We start from the raw sequence: 20,831 nt of genomic DNA, 5'->3' as shown, positions 1-20,831 counted from the left end.
AACAGTTCCGAAAGTTGTGTGAGCAATACAAGACAACTCAGGCAGATGATGCTCCCAGGGCTCTAGAAACACGAGCTATTGTTTGTAGATTCCAGGAGCCACACCAGACACTGGAATACAGCCATGAAAAGGACAGTGCCTGCTATCAAGGAGCTCACAATCTTCTGGTGGAGAAAGGCCTGTCTTGTACATTGTTCTAGAAGCAACAAGGCAATGGGAGGCTGATGATGGAATCAGAGAAGACTGCCTGGAAGAGGTGCTGCTTCAAACTGCAAAGCCACAAGTGGAGGCAGGAAAGAGTATGCCAGGAACAGCAAGTGGAGGGAAAGGAAGGGGAAGAGGCTGGAGATGTCAACACAGATCGGGCTGCTGGAACCCTGTTCTTTGAATGCTAAGAAGATTGGGAACTATTAAGCAGGGGGGTGGGAGTGGCAAATAAAGGACTTTAAAACATAGCATCTGACATGCAGGATACTGCAAGGAAACAACCACTGAGCCTCACCTCAGACTGCTGAGACTAAGGTGACTGCATTAGACAAATATTCTCTAATGACAGTTCAAAATGCACCAATTCAAGGGTCACTCAACCTTTAGGCCAGGCATTCCCTCAGCAGACATTCCAGAAGGTATTCCTACTTAAAATCCCATATTCTATGGACAATTAGAATTCTTTTTCTCTAGGTTCAGGATTGAAAGCTGGAGAGTGCCTGAAATGAATCCAGTCCACAATCATGGTTGTTTTGGTTTTGATTTAAATTACCTACTAATATTTATATATTGATAAATTTCACAGAAACCTGTAGGTTCTGAGCTTTTTGTTAAAGATCAGAAGATCCGGCTACTCTGCCCTTAGATTCCCTTAGGACAACAGTCACGCTGAGGAGTCTACCATTCTAGATGAGGCACACTCTCAATTTAGCCACAAGCTGCACTGTGCTCTACTACCCAATACAGAAACAGGCTACCAGCTGCCATTTATCATCATTCTTGCAGCTACTAATTTTCTTACTGCCTCACCCTCTAGTCAAAACTCATTTATGTTGCTTCCTGGCTTCTACATACAAATTAGTTTGGGTACACTGGCTCAATTAAAAGTTATATAAAGCACAATTACATGTACACTTTATAACTAACTAGGGGTGTAGCTCATTGGAACAACACATGTTAAGTATGCAGAAGGCCCTGAGTCCAATCCCAGAACCAAAAAAAAAAAAAAAAAAAAAAAGAAATACTTTTTCCCCATCTTAACTATCAAAAGCACCCGGTTTTGTTGTTGTTTTTTTTTTTTTTTTTTTTCCTTTTTTCTTCTTCAAAAATGATAAACTGTATTGTTTGTTGCCTTGTTGTTAGATATGGGGTTTTTAAACAAATATTTGTCAAACAGTTTAAACGGCTCTGATAAAGCTTTTTTTTTTTTTTTTTTTTTCCCTCCCTGAGGAAAAAAGTATATATTCCAAAGGTTCTGACTTTTACTGTGGTCAGGACAACAGATCAATTTCCTGAGTGTTCATGAATAACTTTAACTTTGCCCCTTGGAACTGGCATACAACCTCAGAAATCAACCTGGCTCACCAAGAACTCAGGGGAGAACTGTGACATTTGCAAGGATGAGGCAATGTTCCCAAACAAGTTGGTCATCAGATCCCCAAAAGGGGAGGGGCTTGAAAGTCTAGACAGCACTCCACCTGGCTCATATCTACTGAGGAGGGTCTACACAGAAGGACCTGAGGGGAACACATTTTATACATATTTTAACTTTTATAACATTTGTATTATACATATTGCATATTATATACATTACATATACAATCAATTAAATAAAACACACATTATAATATGTGTGTGTATATATAATGTGTGTGGGGTTTTTTTGTTTTGTTTTGTTTTGTTTTTTGATGCTGGGAATTGAATCCAGGACCCCAAGCCTGCTAAGCTCATGCTCTACCACTAAACTACATACCCAGGCCCTAATCTATAGATTTTTAAAGCTTTCCAGCAAGTCTAACGCTCACCAGGTTTAGAAACATCAAGAGAGATATTGAATATCCTTTCCTCCTAAACTCTCTCACTGAAGTTAAGCTACAAGTAGACAAAAAAAAAAAAAAAAAAAAAAAAAAAAAAAAAATTTAGAACCTAAAATCTCAGCTCCTCCAAAAAACAACTTCAGGGGTTTACACTTACACTTTAAGATTATAGGGGCACATCCCTATAATCCTAACTACTCTCCAGGCTCAGGCAGGAGAATCTCAAACTGGAGGCCAATCTGGGCAACTCAGCAAGACCCCATTTCAAAATAAAATAAAAAGGGCTGGGGATGAAGCTCAGTGGTCAAGCCCCTGGGTTCAATCCCCATAACTAGAGGAAAAATTTTAAAAAGGAAGAAAGAAAAGGGATGTTCACTGAAATAGTATTTCTCTATATCTTACTTAAACAGAGTTAAAAAAGAAAATCCCTAGGTCGTTGGTCAGCCTCCCTGCCTCCCTGAAGGTGCTATGCAAACGGAGCACTACAGAAGCACTTTCAATCCAGATGTCTAAATAACTCAACGTGGTTCCCATTTTGCCTTGGCCAGAAAACTCACAGCTAAACGCAGTGTGCAATTTCAGAAACCAACTGATTTAAAGTTCCTGGCATACTTGTCTTTCCTCTTCCGTGTTCCAATTTTTTTTGTTAAATTGTATGTATGTTCTTGTGTTTTAAATTTTATAAATGTGGTTTTGCTGTTATGTCACCATAAATTCATACAGTAAATAGGTGCAAAAGATGGCATAAATAATGATAGTTACAATTCAGCACTGTACAAAGCACACCTGGGATAAAGAAACGTGAAATTCAAGTTCAATCTCAATGCATGAGCCTTTAAGCACAGCAGCCTGTTGGATCTAATGATTGTGTCAACATATTTAGGTATAAATTTAACATATTCTAAGCTGGAGGATAATGCAGGACCAAGCCGTGCAATATAGAATTTAGAGCAGAACTTGAACTCTCTTCCCTCAGACTTTTTTGACTTTTGGGGCCCAGGTTGTGGCCAGGAATTTGAAGTCACCTTATAGCCAAAGAAGCAGCAGGAGCTATGTAGGTTGATCTGAAAACAAGATTGCTTCAAAATGCTCTGATCAGTCTGTCACCATTTTCTCAAGGACGTGAGGCAACTGAGGAGGGTAGATGCTTTCCGATGTGCCCTGTCTTAAGCCAGCCGCAGCTCACAGAGTGGAAGCTGTTGGTGCTCAAGGGTAGCAGTTCAGAGACACTGGGCTCTCAGTCTCAGAGACCAACCAGCACTTCTTAGGAACAGAAAATAACAAGAAGCAAAACAGAATAACCTAATTTCTCAAGAAGTCATCAAGTTCCTCCAAAGTCTTTCTACAGCCCCTAAAAATTCCACATACTTTGAAATGGCTCTAACAACTACCAAAGCCTAAACACTCACTAAACCTTGAGCAAGATACTCTGACTCTAACTCAGTTTCTTCAACGATCAAATGAACTTTATAATGGTATCAATCTCACAAGGCTCCTGGAAGGGTTAAATGAAATTAAACCATTTGTAAAAAGTTTAAAACAATGTCTGACACAGATAACCACTGAGTACACAGTAGCTACCATTAAAATTTCTTTAACAGTACAGTACCCTGACACCTTCTACAGGTTAGCCATAGTTAGCTCTCTCTACACATCATTTTAATCTTCACTACAACCTCTGAAGACAAGTCCTATTATACCCATTTACAAATGAGAACAGTTTTCAGGAGCTAACCTGCCCAAGGACATCCAAGAAAATGAAATAGACAAGATAAGGTTTTGAAGCCACATTCAGCTGATACCAAAAGTGCATTTCCCTGAACATCAAGGTTCCTTTAAGATATGTTGTAGTACAAATAAGACAGAAAGCACAAAACAGTGAAGTCTAAATAATTCATCATGACACTAATTTGGCTTTATGCAATTGCAATCGATGTATGTGAAAGACAGAACTGGGAAGTTTTGCAGGTCCCTGTTAACAGTCCCCTGGGATGTAAGATTAGGGGAGGCATTTACCTTATGCTTTCTGGTCTATACTATGAGATCTTTTAAAACAAGCACCCATGTTTCTCTGTGAATCTTACTGAAATATACTTAAGTACAGAGCATAAGTTGTAATCATACAAGTGAGTAAATTCTCAGAGAGCACACCCATTTCATTGAAATAGCACCAAAGAAACAAGCCTCTGGGCAATAATATGCCCTGATCCTGACTTTTAATACTATATGTTAATTTTGTCCAATTAACTTGCCAAAACTTGAACCACGCAGTGTTTACTCCTTTCTCTCGTCTGTCATCCTTTTTTAACATTCTGTGTCTCACGTTCATGACACTATGCACAGCTGCAATTCCTTCATTCTCATTACTGTGGTGTTTTACATAATCTTACCATTTATTTATCCATTTTATTGTTGTTAGACATTTGAGTTTGGTTCAAATCATAAATAGGGCTGCTTGGAAAATTCTCAAACATGTCGTTTGATGTAAGTTCTCCCAGGTGGGACTGTGGCTTCTGGCGTTTTAGGAGGGCCAGGGAATGGAGGTGCTGCTCTCTGGGATGCTCTGAGCTGAGCCTCATGGCAGCTTCACAGCCACCCAGCCAACCCAAACAGGTGCAAGAGGCTCTAGGGTGAGGAGCCCAGGAGGGTCCTGCCCTCATGTTGATGCCAGCAACACCATAAGTACTTCCGGAATTGTGTGCTGGATAATATTGTTAGCAATGGAATATCAACAGCTGTGGGTTATCACAAAGCAGGACACAGTGGTTAAAGGTGACCAGAGTGGGGGTCGGTTGGCCTGTCTTCACAACCCAGTTCTGCAATTTAAGGACTCTGGGTCCTGTGTCCCTTTGTCATGCGTGGAAAATACTGCAAATGCATGCTAAGCAGAGTAGGCATTCAAAAACATGCTAGCAGTTATTCAAATATTCTGACATGGATACTGAGACTATGAGCTTGGAAGTCAGATTGTTCAGTCACTCACTGCTGCATGACAGAAGCCAAGTGCTTCCTTTTCCATGCCTCAGTTTTCTCATCTGTAAAATATGGGGTCTTAATTGTACCAATCACTGGAAATAATATATTAAGCACTTAGAATAGTGTTTGGCATATAAAAATTCCCATACAGGTTTTAACTATAGTTTTTGGAAGCAGAGCAAATTTTTTCACATAAATCTTTTCAGTGCCAGTGGATGCTCTTGTGATGAACAGAACACAAGTTCTGAAAAGCTTCCTGAATTCATACATTTTCTTAATGAACTGATGGTTAAAGGTACAACTAATATTATGAGAGACTAGGATAGTCTAACAATTAAAAAAGCAGGTTATCATATTCAAAGGGTACAAAACCAGTGAGTTTGCTTGTTTATAATTTTGTTTTTTCTTTATGGGAAATTACAGTCCACGGAAGGCACATGACTGGCACAGGATCACCTAATGAGATACCCAGGACCAGAGCTTAGCTTGTATTCCTGTCTTGGATGTGTTACCAGGACACCAGTCTGGTGGCTTCCTCAAAGTTTTTTTCCCCCAAGACCTACTGGAAGTCAAATCATCCTTTAAAAATTAATTTTCTAAGAGGGGCAAGGTGGTACATGCCTAAAATCCCAGCCATCAGGAGGTGGAGGTAGGAAGATCACAAGTTTGAGGCCAAACTAGGTAACTTAGAGATGGTCTCAAAAATAAAAATAAAAAGGGCTGGGGTATAGCTCAGCAGCAGAGCACTTGTCTATGCAAGTGCCCTGGGTATTAAAAAAAAAAAAAAAAAAAAAAAATTACTTTTCTGACATGGCCCTTTTTATTTATTTTTAATCAGTCACTACCCTTTTTTTACAAGGAAGTTAAAAAGTAGTTCAAAGGATAGAAAAATTATGCAAATTCAAACAAATTACCTAACCTGTAATTTCCCCAGCCTGGGAGGGTACGGCCCCGTGGCTGGATGATGCTCTCCTCTCAATCATCTGCCAAGCTGTAATACTCAAAAAGCATTCTTCCCTCTCTCCTCCTCAAAAATGAACCAGCAAAGTTGGAATCCTGGAGGTTGGGGAGAGGAGGCTATCTGGTCAGAGGGTTCTAACGTGGCTTGCCAAATTCCATGCCAGTGGGCTCAAGCATCCACTTACATACAATCCTCTTGGATTCATCCTCTTCCTTCTCTCTTCTTAGGTCAGCTGTGATCGTTGCATCATCTAATATCTCCCAAGTGATCAATTTCACAGAATGAGAGAGTGCAGCACAGGGGCCATTAGCATATAATGAGGTTTTAGGGGGACACTTCTTGCTTTTCATAACCTGACACATAAACCCTGTTCTTTCGGCCTTTTAGGAAATGATGTAAAATCTACTTGAATCTGGAAAAAACACTTAAAAATCCAAAACCACCTTCTGACTACCAGCTATCCATTCTTAAACATCCCTTGGGATCCTTGGGCAAAGAGCACAAGCACTTGCCATTAAACCACAAGCTCTTAGCAAAGTGTTCCCCAAGACTCAAGAGCCCAGTCCTCTAACTAAGACCATCCCCTTATCTCTGGCCCCACCTCTTCCTGTCTTTTGTCAGTTGCTAGGAGAGAAGAACAGTCAACATAAACCAAGCAGCAATTTTGGCCTGGGTGTGGATTCTCTGAAGGTTTCTCTTGAAAGCAATAAAGCAAATAAGAAATTACATAGGAGGGAGGGGAAAAAAAAAAAAAACTGAAGATGGACAACTGTAGGACTGAGCAGGAACTGACCAAAAAAATAAAATAATTTTCAGGGAACAATATCAATTAAGTGGCTGGATCACTAGGGAATCCAAGGCAGGAGCCATAATGAGACACTGGGTGAAAGAAGAAAGCCAGTCTGTGTCCATTTAAAGCTGGAAATCTATATCGTGATTTTAAGTTTCTCTCAATAACATAAATGAAAACAGTACGATGCAAAAGAAGCTATACATACATACACACACACACACACACACACACGTGTTCTTTATAAGTCTGTTAAGAAATGGGCAGAATGAAGCTACGGTGTTCAGGAGCCCCAATGAGGTGGTAAAACTATGAAGAAAAAAAGCGAGTGATTATCATTAAGTCAGGATAGGGCTACATTTCTTAGCCTCTGGGTGTTACCAATGTTTTATTTCTTGACCTAGGTGGGGACAGGAGTTCACTTTATAATCATTTGTGATGCACTATATTCCATGACTTTCTATTTCACAATTAAAAAATAAGTTAGAAAATATTTTCAATGCATAAGATCACAGACCTATATTCAGAAGCTTGAGCAGGTTAACAAAAGACAGGAGCCAATATCAGAATAATTCATGCAAGAGAAAGCAAACAAAGTTATTTAAATAAAAGGTGCTCCTGTCCCAGCCTCATTTTATAGTTTGCTTTGGTGTGAAGATTCCACTTCTACTTATATAAAACCATGCTAGCAAACTGTATCTGCTCAGGATAATAAAAGTAGCACAGGTACCAACCAGAAGGTTTGTAGAGCTCTTTGTCAATGCTCACACCTCCTCACCATTACTCTTGTTTACTGAGCACTCTCACATACCTAAACTCACAGCCAAGGCTTCATCTTATCTCCACTGCAGAGAAGGTAGGTTTGAACAGAAGGATTGCCCCAGGGACAGCTCAATAAGAACCAAACCCCAGACCAGCACAAGAACTTAGACAACCACCCCGCAACCCCTTGATGACAGTCACTTTCCCATTCCCAAGAGATCGGGCTCACATTTTTTCCATATGGAAATGAGATGAAGAGTAAATATCTGTCAACATGAATGTGTCACCTTCTGAGTCACTTTCACTTTTCAATTAAAGCCCCAGAGACATTATAAAGATTAGCTTCCCTCACCAGACCATGAACACCTTGAGTATAGGGCTGTGTCCTCTCACTTGTGAGGAGTTTGCACAGTTTCTGGTATATGGTCTATGCTCACACCATAAACAGTTAATGTACAAAGGTACAAACCAAGAAATTTTTGTGATGTTCTTCACCCTACACCATCATTAATGGCATAGTGCCACTTACATTTACATTAAGGGTTTTTTTTTTTTTTTTTTTTTCCCCTCCAGTACTAGAGATAGACTCCAGGGCCTTCAGCATGCTAGGCAAGCACCCCACCAGTGAACTACATACCTAGCCCTTTTTTAATTTTGAGACAGGGTCTGAGTTGCCCAAGTTGGTTTCAAATTTGTGACCTCCCCACCGTTTTTTACATATTGCCAATATAGGCTCCACTACTTTAAAAAAAAAAAAAGTCATGTCATATATAAATCTCAGAAATGGGGAAGGCTGACAGGTTAATTATAGATACAAAGAGCAGGGACAAATGGACTATGAGGTAAGTGAGTCTGAATGTGCCTTCCCTGGACAGGCATTCATTAATAAGCCTGAGAGGCCATACGGAGCACAGTTGTTCTATGCCAGGCCTGGGGCACAATTCCTGTGCTTGAAGAATGCAGCTGGAGACTCGGAAGACAGTGTGCGCCTCTGAAACTAATCAAAGAGGTCTCTGTGGGACAAGGTGGGCAATGGAAAGTACAGCCTTGAACCTGGGCTGCTTGCTCCTTTTGGAGTAGGATGGTGAGAGAGCTCTTCATTGGGCCAGGCCCTCCTGGAAGGAAGTGTGGGTAGGCCTGAGGCTGGCAGAGAAGCCAAGAGTAGCCCCCAGTTCTCCTCCAGCACGGGCTCTCTACCAAACTCCTTCAGCTGCTGGAAGCAGGGTCTTAAGTCAAAAAACAAAAAAGAAAACAAAACAAAACACAGGGATCTTTTATTTCCACTTCACCCTCCTCCACCCCCACAAGAAAAAGAGGGATATTTAGGAGACTAGGAAGACAAGTTGAAGGTCAGTTTCAGCAACTAGATGGTCCAAGAATGCAATGTGCTGCCTCAAGGCGGGGCATGGCCACAGGGACTGCTTTTCTTCTCTTTCTTTCCTCAATCAGAAGACAGTTATTAGGCTTGGTGGGACACACCTGTAATCCCAACTACTCGGGAGGCTGAGGCAGGAAGATCACAAATTCTAGGCCAGCCTGGGCAATTTAGCAAGACTCTATCAAAATTAAAAAAAAAAAAAATGGGTTGGGGGTGTAGCTCAGTGGTAAAGCGGCAGAATTCAATCCCCAGAACCACAAGAAACAGAAGAATTTTATTGAGCCCACCCCACCCGCTGGCTGCGGACACTGAATGTGGCCACTCTCAGTGTGACATCACCTTGTGTTTGGCCCAGATTACAAAGCCAAAATCGGAGTCTCCGGGTCTCCCTGGAGGTTCCACTTCCCTTGAGGGCCACGGGTCGGGCAGTCTGGAACGTGGACCCTTCCAGAGATGTGGCTACTCAAGTTTTCAAGCACCACCACCACTCACCAAGTGAGGACACTGCCCCAGTACCCACTCACCACCTCAGGAAACTGGGCTGTTCCTGGATAATCTGGGAATGCCGGGCAGAAAGATGGGAGAGAAGAACAACCAATAGTGTTTATTTGGGTTTATTTCCAAAATCCCGCCTTTTCTATAAAAGGCACTAGGGAGGTGAGACCCGTCCATGGATCAGGTCCAAAGAGTAAAAAAATTTCGGTTGCTTCTTTTTAAATTAATCCCACTAGTCCTCCAGTGGGCTTTCCTCCATTCCACCTCACTTTCCAGGACTTTCCTGCTGCTTCCAATTTGCTTTCCTCCACTCTGCAACTGTGAAGCACGGGAAAGTGCTCTCTCCCAGCACACGGATCTGCGGAGACCCTGAGTCTCAAGGGAGTGGACAAAGCGCGTCCACACGCCGCGCAGCGCTTCCGGGGCGAAGGAAGAAAATTGCTCTTGGCTCCAGCGCCGGCAGAGCCGGCGAAGCGGCGGCGGACGCAGCAGGAGCGCCCAGCGCACTGCGCACCTGGACGCGCCCCGCGCGGTCTCCGCTCCGTCCTCGACAGTGCCCGCTGGGCCCCGGCCTCCGCAGGTCCCCTCCGGAGCGCGCCCCGCTCCCACGCGCGTCCCAGGCTACCCTTACCCTGGAAATGGCGAGAGGCTGCTCAAAGTCCTTGCCGCCTACAAGGCGAAAGCCCCAAGGTCCCGGTCCCTGGAGGACGATCTGCTGGGTGGTCATAGCGCGGCAGCAGCGGGCGGCGACCGGAGGGGACAGATGGACAGGACGCGACTCCCGCGGCAGCTGTCGGAGAAAGCGCGCGGCGCGGGCCCGGTAGCCTGGCGGGCTGAAGCAGGGCGGGAGCAAGGGCGGGGGCGCTCCGCCCAGCCGCGACGCCGCCGCCCCTCGCCCGTCCTCCCGCGGGGCCCGCGGCCGCTCCCTGCCCGGCGCGCCGCGAAGAGCCGGGCCTGGAGCCCGGCCGCCAGAGTCCGAGTCAGGTGGGGGCGCCGGGGCTCTCGGCTGCCCCGCCCCGCAGCGCCGCACCGCCTCCTCCGGCCCCACCCTCCGCTGCACCGCCGCTCCCCGCCCCGCGGCAAGCGCCAGGTGAGAGGCAGGCAGGTTCCGACGGCGGACGCGCTTTGCAAAGTGAATTGAGAAGGGCTGTGCAAAGTCAGCCCTCTAAAGTCGGCTCCAGGTTTACACTGGCCTTTTGGAAAGGATAAAGATGTTCAGAAGGTGCTTTGAATGACCTCGTTTGATGCGATGAGGCAGCAAGGGCATTTAGTCCCATTTTACAGATGAAGTAACTGAGCCTACCTAAGGATACACAGTTGGTCGGGGACTGGATCTGGACCGCTAAGGGGGACTCCAGGTGCTGAAGAACGCCAGCCTGGAACTTTTCTAATGCTAAAGAGACCCTTACACGGGATTGTAATCGAGCTTCCAGGCTTTTCTAGAGGCCTTTCTCCTGGCTGGAGTTCACCATAGGTTCCAACCTTCCCAACAGTTCAGACCTAAGTCTAGGGCCGGCTAAGTGCTGGAAGGGAATTGAGTACCAAGGCCTGGTTCTGCTTGCCGGAAGCTTCCTAATCCGAATGCACGAGGAGCGCTTCCTGAACAAATCTGACTCCATCTCATGCTGTCCACTATATCCCCACCTCACTCCGAGTAAAACCTAAATCCTTAAAATGCCTATAGGGCCGCCTCCAGATTGGCCCCAACTCCCTTTGACCTCATCTCCTACTGTTCCCCCTTGAACTGCCACACTGGCTTCCTCCTTAGGGCCTTGCCTGAGGGTGTGGATATGGAAAACTCTCCTCCAGCATCCCCAAGCTTTGTTCAAATGTCATCTGAGGCCATCTCTGAGTCATTTAAAATGTCCTCTGAGAATGCCCTGTTACCTTTCCTTGTTTCCATTTTCCCCTTTGTATTGTCATAGACTGATGTATTTTACTTATTTATTTGTTCCACCCGCACCCCTAAGCCTTACTTCTGAGAGGCCAGGAATTTTTATGATTTTGATCACTGATGTATGCCAGTGCCTAGAATAGTACCTGGCACATAGTACTTAACAGATGAAGTACATTGGCGGTCTTTAGGACCACTGACCCCTTCTGAGCCCACTTTCCTGGCACCCATTCATTCTGTCACCCGGACACATGTGCAAAGAGTTTGTTAAGTGCATAAGTCTGTCTTCTTGGGATCCTGACCTTCATTCTGAGGAGCCCTGCCCAGACTTACCATAAAGGGATCTTCTTACTTGTCTGGTTGTGTTACAACACAAGTGTTTGTGTTTGGGAATGAACTGCTCACTTTTAGAAATCAAAACAGATTTATGTTATCTAGGTATGCCTCTCAACCCTTAACATCCTGATTGATTGGTTGATTGATTGGCTGACTGACTGAATGACAGATTTTTATTTATTTTGGTACTGGGGATTGAACCCAGAGCCACACACATACTAGGCAAGCACTCTGCCACTAATTTACATCTCCAGCTCTTTGATATTCTTTCTTGAACCTGAGAAAAAAGAACAGAGTTTTACCCAGTAACCAGTCACCTGTTTTATGGACATCAAAAATACATCCCCGTAGATCATGATTCTGTTGATTAGAAAACTTGCTTGTGTTTTTAAGAACCTGTAGATTTGGGGAGAATGACCAAATGTGCAGTAGTCTTGAATAGTTTGTGTGCTAGTAAGAGAAAAGGGTTGAAAAGTCACAGCTTCTGTGCTCCCCAAGGGCAGGAACTACCTGTTATTCACCCCAGGTGTCCTGCAAGCTCAGACCTGATTAATAGTGTCAGTAGTATTTACTCCATACAATATTATATGTGGCTACAGAACACTAGTAGATAGGGAAAAACCTCTGTGAGGACTGAGTCCTCATTGCCTAGTTGTTAAATGTTCTATTGTCATTTAACTACATAGTGAGAACCGTAAAAAAGCCAATCCTTTGACCCAATCATGGCTTCTCTGAAAAATTGATTCCAAGGACATAATTTAAAAGAAGAAAAAAGCTATATGTACTCAGATATTTATAGCTGCATTATTTATAATGACAAAAACAAACAAAAAAAAACAGTAACAGAATCAACTAGTAGCAGAAACGTGGCTAAATACTGTATGGTCACATGAAGGAATAGTATGCAGCATGAAAATGGTAACCATGAAGTCTTTGAGGAGTCAGGGAAATGTGTTTTCAAAATATGTAAAAAGAGGTCTGGGTGTATAGCTTAAAGCACTTGCCAGAATACAAGAGGCCCTGGGTTCCATAGCAAGCATTGCCAAAAAAAAAAAAAAAAAAAAAAGTTTAAAATATATGCAAAATTATTTGTATTCCATGTTTAAAAATAAAAGCTATATCTACCTGTTAATAAAAATTTGGAGAAAGTACAAAGACTAACTTTGTATTGGGAGATGGAATTAGAAAGGAATTTTTAGACTAATTTCCTGTAAATGATATGACTAAGTTTTCAAAACAAAAATCAATAAAATGGTCTCAGCTCCTTTGATGAAGAATAATTCCTAGTCTTTCTCAAAATAGGGACCTTATCATCCATCTTCTTGATCTCCCCTACCTCCTCCAACCAGCTGTCTCTGAGTTGGGCACACAGAATGTGCTGAGAAAATACCCTGTGCAGGATTGATAACTCCTACCCTAAAACTCAAGCAGCCTTACCTTCAATATCTATGTATTTGCCCAAACTTTCAGTTCCCTCAGACCCAAAGTCCTTGACTTCCCAGTGCTAGTCATGGCCTTAAGCAAACTCCTGAACTTCAGTTTGCCTAATTATTATTATAATGCACATTCCATAAAGTTTGTTGACCTCCACAGCCTCCATTAAACCTCTGGGTATTGGGAAAGAGGCCCGGGGAATGCAGGAGAAATGAAGGCAAGGGGCAAGAGAGGGCCAGAGAGGCAGCGCTCCAGGTGGTCAGGGGCAGTGGCGCTCTTCAGTTTTACTCTGCTGCTATGGTGGGAAGCAACTGCTCCTGGGGCTCCCCCAGTCTGGCCTCCACAGAGCTGGCAACTCCCACACCCAGGGTGCTGTTGCCAGGACTGTCCAGAGCCACCGTGTGGAGACCACTTCCTGGAACTAAAGACAGTGAGTGTGTGTTGTGCTAGGCTTTACAGGGTCATGAACTGTCCAGGACAGGACCTGGACTTGCCTAGTTACCTGGGCCAAGGCCACACTGGTTGTGACCCAGCTAGGACTGACTACAAAGCTCCCATTCCTGAGGACTGCTGCCAAGTCCCCTCGGATGGAGGTGAGTCCTCTGGGAGTTAAAAGAGGCCATGTGACTTGGGACTGGGAGTCTATTCTGAGATCTGAGTCAAGTCAGGCTCTGCCCAGCTAGCCAAAGAGCTGTTGGTCTCACTACACCTGAGTGCAGGGTGCCCTGAGGTTCCCAAGTCCCCAAATCTGTACAATGACTTGCCTGGGTGCTCGGTTCGAGTAACACCTAAGCAACTTCCTTCTCTTTTCTGTAGAAAGAAACAATACTCAAGCTCTGAGCCTCACAAAACACATTCTTGCTTGCCTGGTCCTAACCCATGCATGCCAATTCTGATGCCAGGGTCTGCCTGTCCTTTGCTGGGATCCACATGCTACTTGTCCCAGCACTGCTCTGGGCCAGCTGGCTTCAGGACGAGTAGGGAGAGGTACTAACACCCATGCCAGAGACTGAGCAGGAATTGGGCTCCCATTTTGTCTTTTCCCCTGCTTCCTTATCCAGCCCCAAGAGAAATCATTAAGTGGCCATTCAAGATTGGACGCTTCTCAGATTTCAGCTACATAGCGCATGCTCCATGGCATTTCTGGCTATAAGGACACTCTGGGCACTAGATCTAGTTGGCATTTCCTCAGAGCTGGTGAGGGCATGATAACCTGTCAGGTCAGAGGCTAGGCTATACCTAGTAGAGAAAGAATGGAGGGATGAGCCCAAGAGCCCCAACAATGCCACCCACCTGCCCCTTTTCTCCCATCCCACCTGAACAGGTGACACCAGTACTCTCAAAGGCAGAGAAAGACATGGGCCATTGCCATTTCTCAAGTATTCCTGAATATCAAAAGGAGACGAAGTTCCAAAATAGTGTCATAAAGTTATTCATATTGAATGTTTATATGGAAGAAGACCAATAGACAATGTAATGATAGTGTTGGTCACAAGGTAATTAATGAATCAATTTAAAAAATGTATTTTTTCTGTCAATGGGAACTGACCTGAATTAAAAGGTCCCATTAACTTACTTTTTTTAATTGTATTTCTGTGGCTTTATATACAACCTCATCTAAAGAAACTTCAAAAGTCTAAATTTGAGACTTTAGCTCATGTGAGTTATCCCCTGACCCTCACCCTGAGAGGTGATTTGGAGTCAGGGTTATTCAACAAGCCCTAGCCCAATATCCAGGTAATCAACATTGTCCTCATTCACTAAACAGTGTCTGTGAGTTAGAGTATGTGCTAGGTACTTTACATGTGTCCTTGCACTTCATCAGGATAAGAGCCCAGTGAAGTATCACCAAGGAGGAGGCTGGGGTGCTGCAGATATTTCCCTTGTCCAAACTGCTGGGAACCCACAGCCTTCATTCAGTACCTTGTCCTTTCTGCGACTGTCTCTGCTGCCAGAGCAGCCGTGCCCTGGGGCACGCCTTCCTCCAGTGGCCTGTATAAGGTAACTGATCCAGGTGGGGAAAAGACTGGCTCTTTGGCCCTAATGTGGGACAACTCTGATGGAATATTTTGGCTCCAGAGCTTCCTGTGGAATAGGTTGAGGCAGTCAGGATGGCATGGCAGCTCTTTAACCCCTTCTCCCCAATCCGTCTTCCTGGCTGCTCCCAGGAATAGAGTCCAAGGACCCTCCTTAATTAAAAAATCCTGCACAAGAAACTGCCTCTGGGACCAGGGAATTCAACCTGCAACAGAACCAGAGAGGCTAAGACACTTCCCTAAAATCACTTGGTAACCAGGGAACCAGCAAAAATCTGGGTGGAGAGGCAGGGGAAGAGCTGTAGGATCTGGAGGGAGGGAAGAGCAGAAAGTTATTCAGAGATGCTCAAGATCCCAGAAGACTCTTCAGGCCCACAATTCACAGAGGTCCAGCGGGCCAGATCCCAGCTCCACTGGCAGAGACACTGGCAGCCCAAGTGTCAGCAACTCAACGGGATTAGGTCCCTTTGCGGATGGCCTTTAGGACTTCCTCCTCGGAGGAGGTGGAATTTGAGATAAACTTTAAAAGAAAGACAGAAAAGTAAGATACCAAGCAGCAGGGGCAGAATGGATAAGGGAGTAGGAAGGATGGGGAATTCTGATAGACTGACATTTTTGAACAATGGTCAGGCTGGAAAATTTGGTGGGAGGGCTTTGAATGGCAGTAATCCAAAGTGGTGTGCAGTGGGAACAGGCAGAGGTTTCCCTTTTGTCCCATCTCAGTCTACCCTCCCTCCCTCCCTCCTCTCTCTCTCTCTCTCTGACTCCATCCTCCCCTGACAGATCCATTTCCTCTCTGTGTTGGCCTGTGCTGCTGGCCTGGTCTGGCCATAGCTGATACTGAAGCTCACTATTTATAGCATTTGAGGACAGACAGAGTGGCAGGACTAGTTTCCATGACGACAGGGCTCCTAGAGGGTGGCTTCCTCTCTGCTGGGTCCCAACCCCCATTGGGTCCATCTTCTCTTCTATTTTCTCCAAAACTCTGCCTCATTGTGGTCATCCTTGGGTAGCACCAGGATGCTGCTCAGTGGGAATAGATCCAGGGGCCTGCTGCCAGGGGCCAGGCTGACCCAGGCACTACTGCCTGTTCTCCTCTTACATCAGGTCACATCCTGGACTGGGAGAGGGTCAGCCATCCTCTTGTACCTCTAGGCCGAGCCACCCAGCCCCAGACTTCAACTTCCCATTCAGTGAATCGGGAGATATTGATCTCAGAGGGTAGGAAGAGGGGATAAAAACCACAGAGGTCTGAAGTAGAGGAAGAAAAAATCAGGTGGGAAAATGACAATGAAGATGTCTACTATCCTAGCTCCTATTTAGGGCCTTGAAAACATGGAAGAAAGAGAGAGAGAGAGAGAGAGAGAGAGAGAGAGAGAGAGAGAGAGAGAGAGAGAGAGGGAGGGAGGGAGGGAGGGAGGGATAGAAAGAAAGAGAGAGAGAGAGAAAGAAAGGGAAGGAGGGAGAAAGAAAGGAAGGAAAAGAGAAAAGAGAAAGGAAGGGAGAGAAAGAGAGAGAGAAGGAAAGAAAAAGAAAGAAAGAAAAGAAGAGAGAGAGAAAGGAAGAAGAGAGAGAGAGAAAGGAAGGAAGAGAGAGAAGGAAAGAAAGGAAGGAAGAAAGTTCTGTCATTTATCAGCTGTGAGAATTTGTAAATCATCTAGGCTACCAGGCCAGGGCTGTTTCTTCCTTGTCTATTAGTCAACAACTATTTATTGACAAAAATTTCCTCCCTGTGGAGCTTACATTTTAGTGTGTTAGACAAACAATCAAATAAATAAGCACACTATAGGGTACTTTTTGTGTATGTCCATTTGCATAGGAATTTAGGAAGGAATGTGCATGTATATGTGTATTTCCATGCATATGTTTTTCTGCTCAAAAGATAGAAGAAAAGATACTTTAAAGCATCAAGTATACCCAGTGCCCAGACATTGTTGTCTAAATAAATAGGAACTAGAACGCCTTAGAAAACCCCAGGTCTCAGCAGGGTAGTTATAAGGTAAGCCTGGACTAGTTTACTGTTTAGATATCAAGAAAGTGCTCAAAAAGGTGATGAGGGGCTGGGGGTGGAGCACAAAGAAAGAAAGGAAAGGAGGAAGATAAGGAAAAACAATTAGAAGCATGTTAAAGGAAACAGAAGTCTGCTTAAAGGGGTTCTCACTGGCCAATTGTGAGATAAGTTGAGCACTAAAATCATGGAGGATTATAACCCATTGGGGAAAAAACACAACAAAACAAGAATTCACAAGTCCACACAGATAAGTACATGAGTGGGTGTATGGAGAATTCCGAATGCCCCTGATAAATGTAGGGAGAGTGCAGACTGAGGTTGTGGCTCAGTGGCAGAACACTTGCCCAGCATGTGTGAGGCACTGGGTTCGATCCTCAGTACCATATAAAAATAAATAAAATAAAGCATTGTATCTCTCTATAGCTAAAAACAATTGTTTTAACTGTTTTGCAATCATCATAGTAAAGACTAACTCAGGCAAGAATCATTACTGGATGCAAAATCTAGGGTGAGAATATGAGGAGGACAGGATGCTTCCATGGTCTTAAGGTGTCTCTCTACAGATTGCTTACTGGGTGCAAAGAAAAAAAATAACAATTATTTCTTAGTCTATTTGGGGTACTGTAACCAAAAATCACAGATTGGGTAGTTTCTAAACATTAGAAACTTGTCTCTTACAGTTCATGAGGCTGTGAGGTCCAAGGTCCATGTCAGGCGCTGGCAGATTTAGTAAGGGCCCACTTTTCCATTGATGGCACTTTCTTGCTGCAGCTTCCCATGGTGGAAGGGGCAAACAAGCTCCCTTGGGGCTTTTTAATAAGTGCAATAATCCCATTGTAAGAGTGGAGCCCTTGTGATCTAATCACTTTCCAAAACGGGTGCCCACTTCTTGGGAGTTAGGTTTCAAGATATGAATTTGGGGTAGCTGGGGAGACAAGCATTCTGTTTTAGTTGCTCCTGTTGCCATAACCCAATACCTGAGACTAGGTAATGTATGAAGAATGGAAGTTTAATGCTCAGAGTTTTGGAAGCTGGAAAGTTCAGGATTAAAGTACCAACAGGTTGTATGTCTGGTGACAGTTGCTTTCTGTGCCTTGTTGCTGTACCTTCTGCAGGGAAGGAATTCCATGTCCTCACATGGCAGAAGGGCAGGAGAACCAAACTCTGTGTGAAGCCTCTTTTATTCTTAAGATCCTTAATCCCACAAGGGAGGAGCCCTTCATGGCCTAATCACCTCTTAAAGGTCTCATCTCCTAATTACCATCACATTGACAATTAAGTCTCAACACTTGAATGTGGGAAGGGACATATTCAAATCATAGCACAGACCGTAGTGCATACATGGCAAAACCCAAGCCCTTACTAGGGAATCAAAGGCAACATCACCAGTGAGGGAAAAGACACATAGCGTGACTCAGATTTGACACCCTGAGAGCACCACAACTCTTTGTGGGGGAAGGCAGGGGCCTAACTGGGGATTGAACCCAGTGGGACTCTCCTCTGAGCTACATCCCCAGTCCTTTTTATTTTGAGACAAGGTCTCACTTAGTTGCTGAGGCTGGCCTGATACTTGTGATCCTCCGGCGTTAGCCTCCCAGTCACTGGGATTACAGACGTGCACCACCGTGACTGGCACGACTCAACGTCACATATATAACATTCCTGCCAGGAATGCATAACCCGAATCCAGTCATAAGGAAACGTCAAACAAACCCTATAAATACAGCTGAGTGGGCGCAGGGAGGACCATATTCTTCAAAAACTCAATGTCATAAGACAAAGAAAAGCTTTGGAAATGTTTCCAATTAAAGAAAAGAAACAGATAATCCATATATAATACTAATGTTACATTCAATTGTGTATTAGAAGGGGAAAATGCTGTAAAAGACGTTACTGGGTCAATTGACAGAACTGGATACGGATGGTAGATTTAAGAATCATAATAAATCTTAAATTTACTGGTTGATGTGAGAGAATATCCCTATCCTTGGGAAATACACTCTGAAGTATTTAGGGGAAAAGGGCAGTAATGTATGTGACTCACTCTCAAATGGTTCAGAAAAAAAAATTATCTGAGTACAGTGTGTTATAAGGATGGGGGAGGGGACAAGGAGCAAGTGAGATTAAAATGTTAAGGGTAAAATGTGCACCGTGGTGCATGCCTGTAATCCCAGTAACTCAAGTGGCTGAGTCAGGAGGATCACAGCTTGGGCAGTTTACATCTTGTGAATTGGGTTAAGGATATATGGGTGTTCTTTGTACTGTCTTCTTGCAAATTTTCTGTAATTTTGAATTTATTTCCAACTAAAATAATTTTTAAAAAGATAAATTGTGCTATGTTCTAGGGAGAAAAATAAAGCCAGTTTCAAATGTCAGTGATAAGAGTAACCAGAGAAGCCTTTCCCAGGGAGTGATTCAGGATCTGAGCAAGGTGCATGAGGGATCTATGTACACATCTGGGGTGGGGGATTCCAGGCAGGGAAATGAAATAGCAAGCTCAGAGATGGGCACCAGAGATTGGCATGGTCACTGGCAAAGAGGTCAGTGAGCCTCAGTGAGTGGACTGGAGCTGAGTGAGTGAGGGGAAAAGTAAAAGAAGATGAAGTCAGAAAAGAAACAGGAGCCTGACTGGGCAGCACCTGGGGAAGCATTTGAGAACTAGGAGAAAGAGGGAAGGACAGGAGGTCTTTGTGCAGATGATTAACACCATGTGATTTATGTCTTCATCACGGATACCTCTGTGGAAAACAAATGGGAGAGGAGGCCAGAGGCAGAAGCAGGGGAGCAATAAGCGGGCTGTGTAATAGTCCAGGTGAGGATGATCACTGGCTTGGATCCAAGGTGGAGGCAGAGGAGTCTGAGCAGAGCTTGGATTCTGGCTGTATCTTAAAGCATTTGCTGATGGACAGGAGGAGGGGCACAGGAGAGGTGTTAAGGACAACTTGGATTGTTTGGCCTGAACAGCAACTACAAGGCAAAACTGCCATTAACTGAACAGAGGGAGGTTATAGGAGAAGCAAATTCTGAGAATATATATGCGGGAGAATTTAGTTTGAGAGCTATGTAAGTTTCAGACAGCCATTAGATATTTCAGTGGAGATGGGGAGCAGTTAGACAGGAGCCCGAGTTCCAGGACAAAGACTCAGGTAAGAGATAGCATCCAGGGAGATTCAAAAACATCAGGGTGGTTAAGGGCACCAGGGAATGGCTAGAGTGAGGTCCAAAGGTCAGACCCAGGAAATGAGGAACTGACAAAGGAGACTGAGGAGGAGCAGTGAGGTAGGATGAGAACCAAGAGAGGGTGGCATCCTGGAAGTTCAGCAAAGATGATGTTTCGAGAAGGAAGGCGTCGCCAGATGTGTCCAGTGCTGCCGATAAGGCAGTCAAGAATGGAGACTCCACTGTGGGATTTAATGCCATGAAAGTCACTGAGGGTCCCAAAGAGAATCCTGATTGGAGTGGGATTGAGAGAGAGCAAGAGTGGAGGAGCTCAGGCAGCAGCTCTTTCCAGGAGTTCTGCTTCGAAGGGAAAATGACCAATGAGGCAGTAGCTGGAGGAGGAGGAGGACCAAGAGAGATTTTTTCTTTAACTAAAAAGGGGAGCCAGTCTGTCTCTGCAGGGTCATGGCAAGGTGGCTGTCATTGTATGGGAGTCCGTCATTGTTTCTGGGTAAGCGGGCACCATTGTTACTCTCTGGCCTGACCCTGCTCTGAGCTGACCCCTTCATGGCCCC

General features: G+C 44.4%; 1 protein-coding gene across 2 annotated transcripts in view; it reads right to left on the bottom strand.

Moving 5' to 3' along the window:
- PDLIM1 (PDZ and LIM domain 1) overlaps positions 1-10,351 on the bottom strand; it is a 45,391-nt gene extending 35,040 nt beyond the window's left edge. Inside the window, exon 1 of one of the 2 annotated variants that reach the window (XM_079135847.1) lies at positions 9,901-10,351. In XM_079135847.1, coding sequence (XP_078991973.1) covers positions 9,901-10,113 — 213 coding nt within the window. In that variant the 5' untranslated portion in view covers positions 10,114-10,351. The remainder of the gene's footprint in view (positions 1-9,900) is intronic. The other variant, XM_079135848.1, reaches the window with a different exon arrangement.
- Between the last annotated feature and the right edge of the window lie 10,480 nt (positions 10,352-20,831).

This window comes from Sciurus vulgaris, assembly GCF_902686455.1.
Source record: "Sciurus vulgaris genome assembly, chromosome: 4".
NCBI classification, from domain to species: domain Eukaryota; kingdom Metazoa; phylum Chordata; class Mammalia; order Rodentia; family Sciuridae; genus Sciurus; species Sciurus vulgaris.
This window is presented reverse-complemented; position numbering and strand designations above follow the sequence as displayed.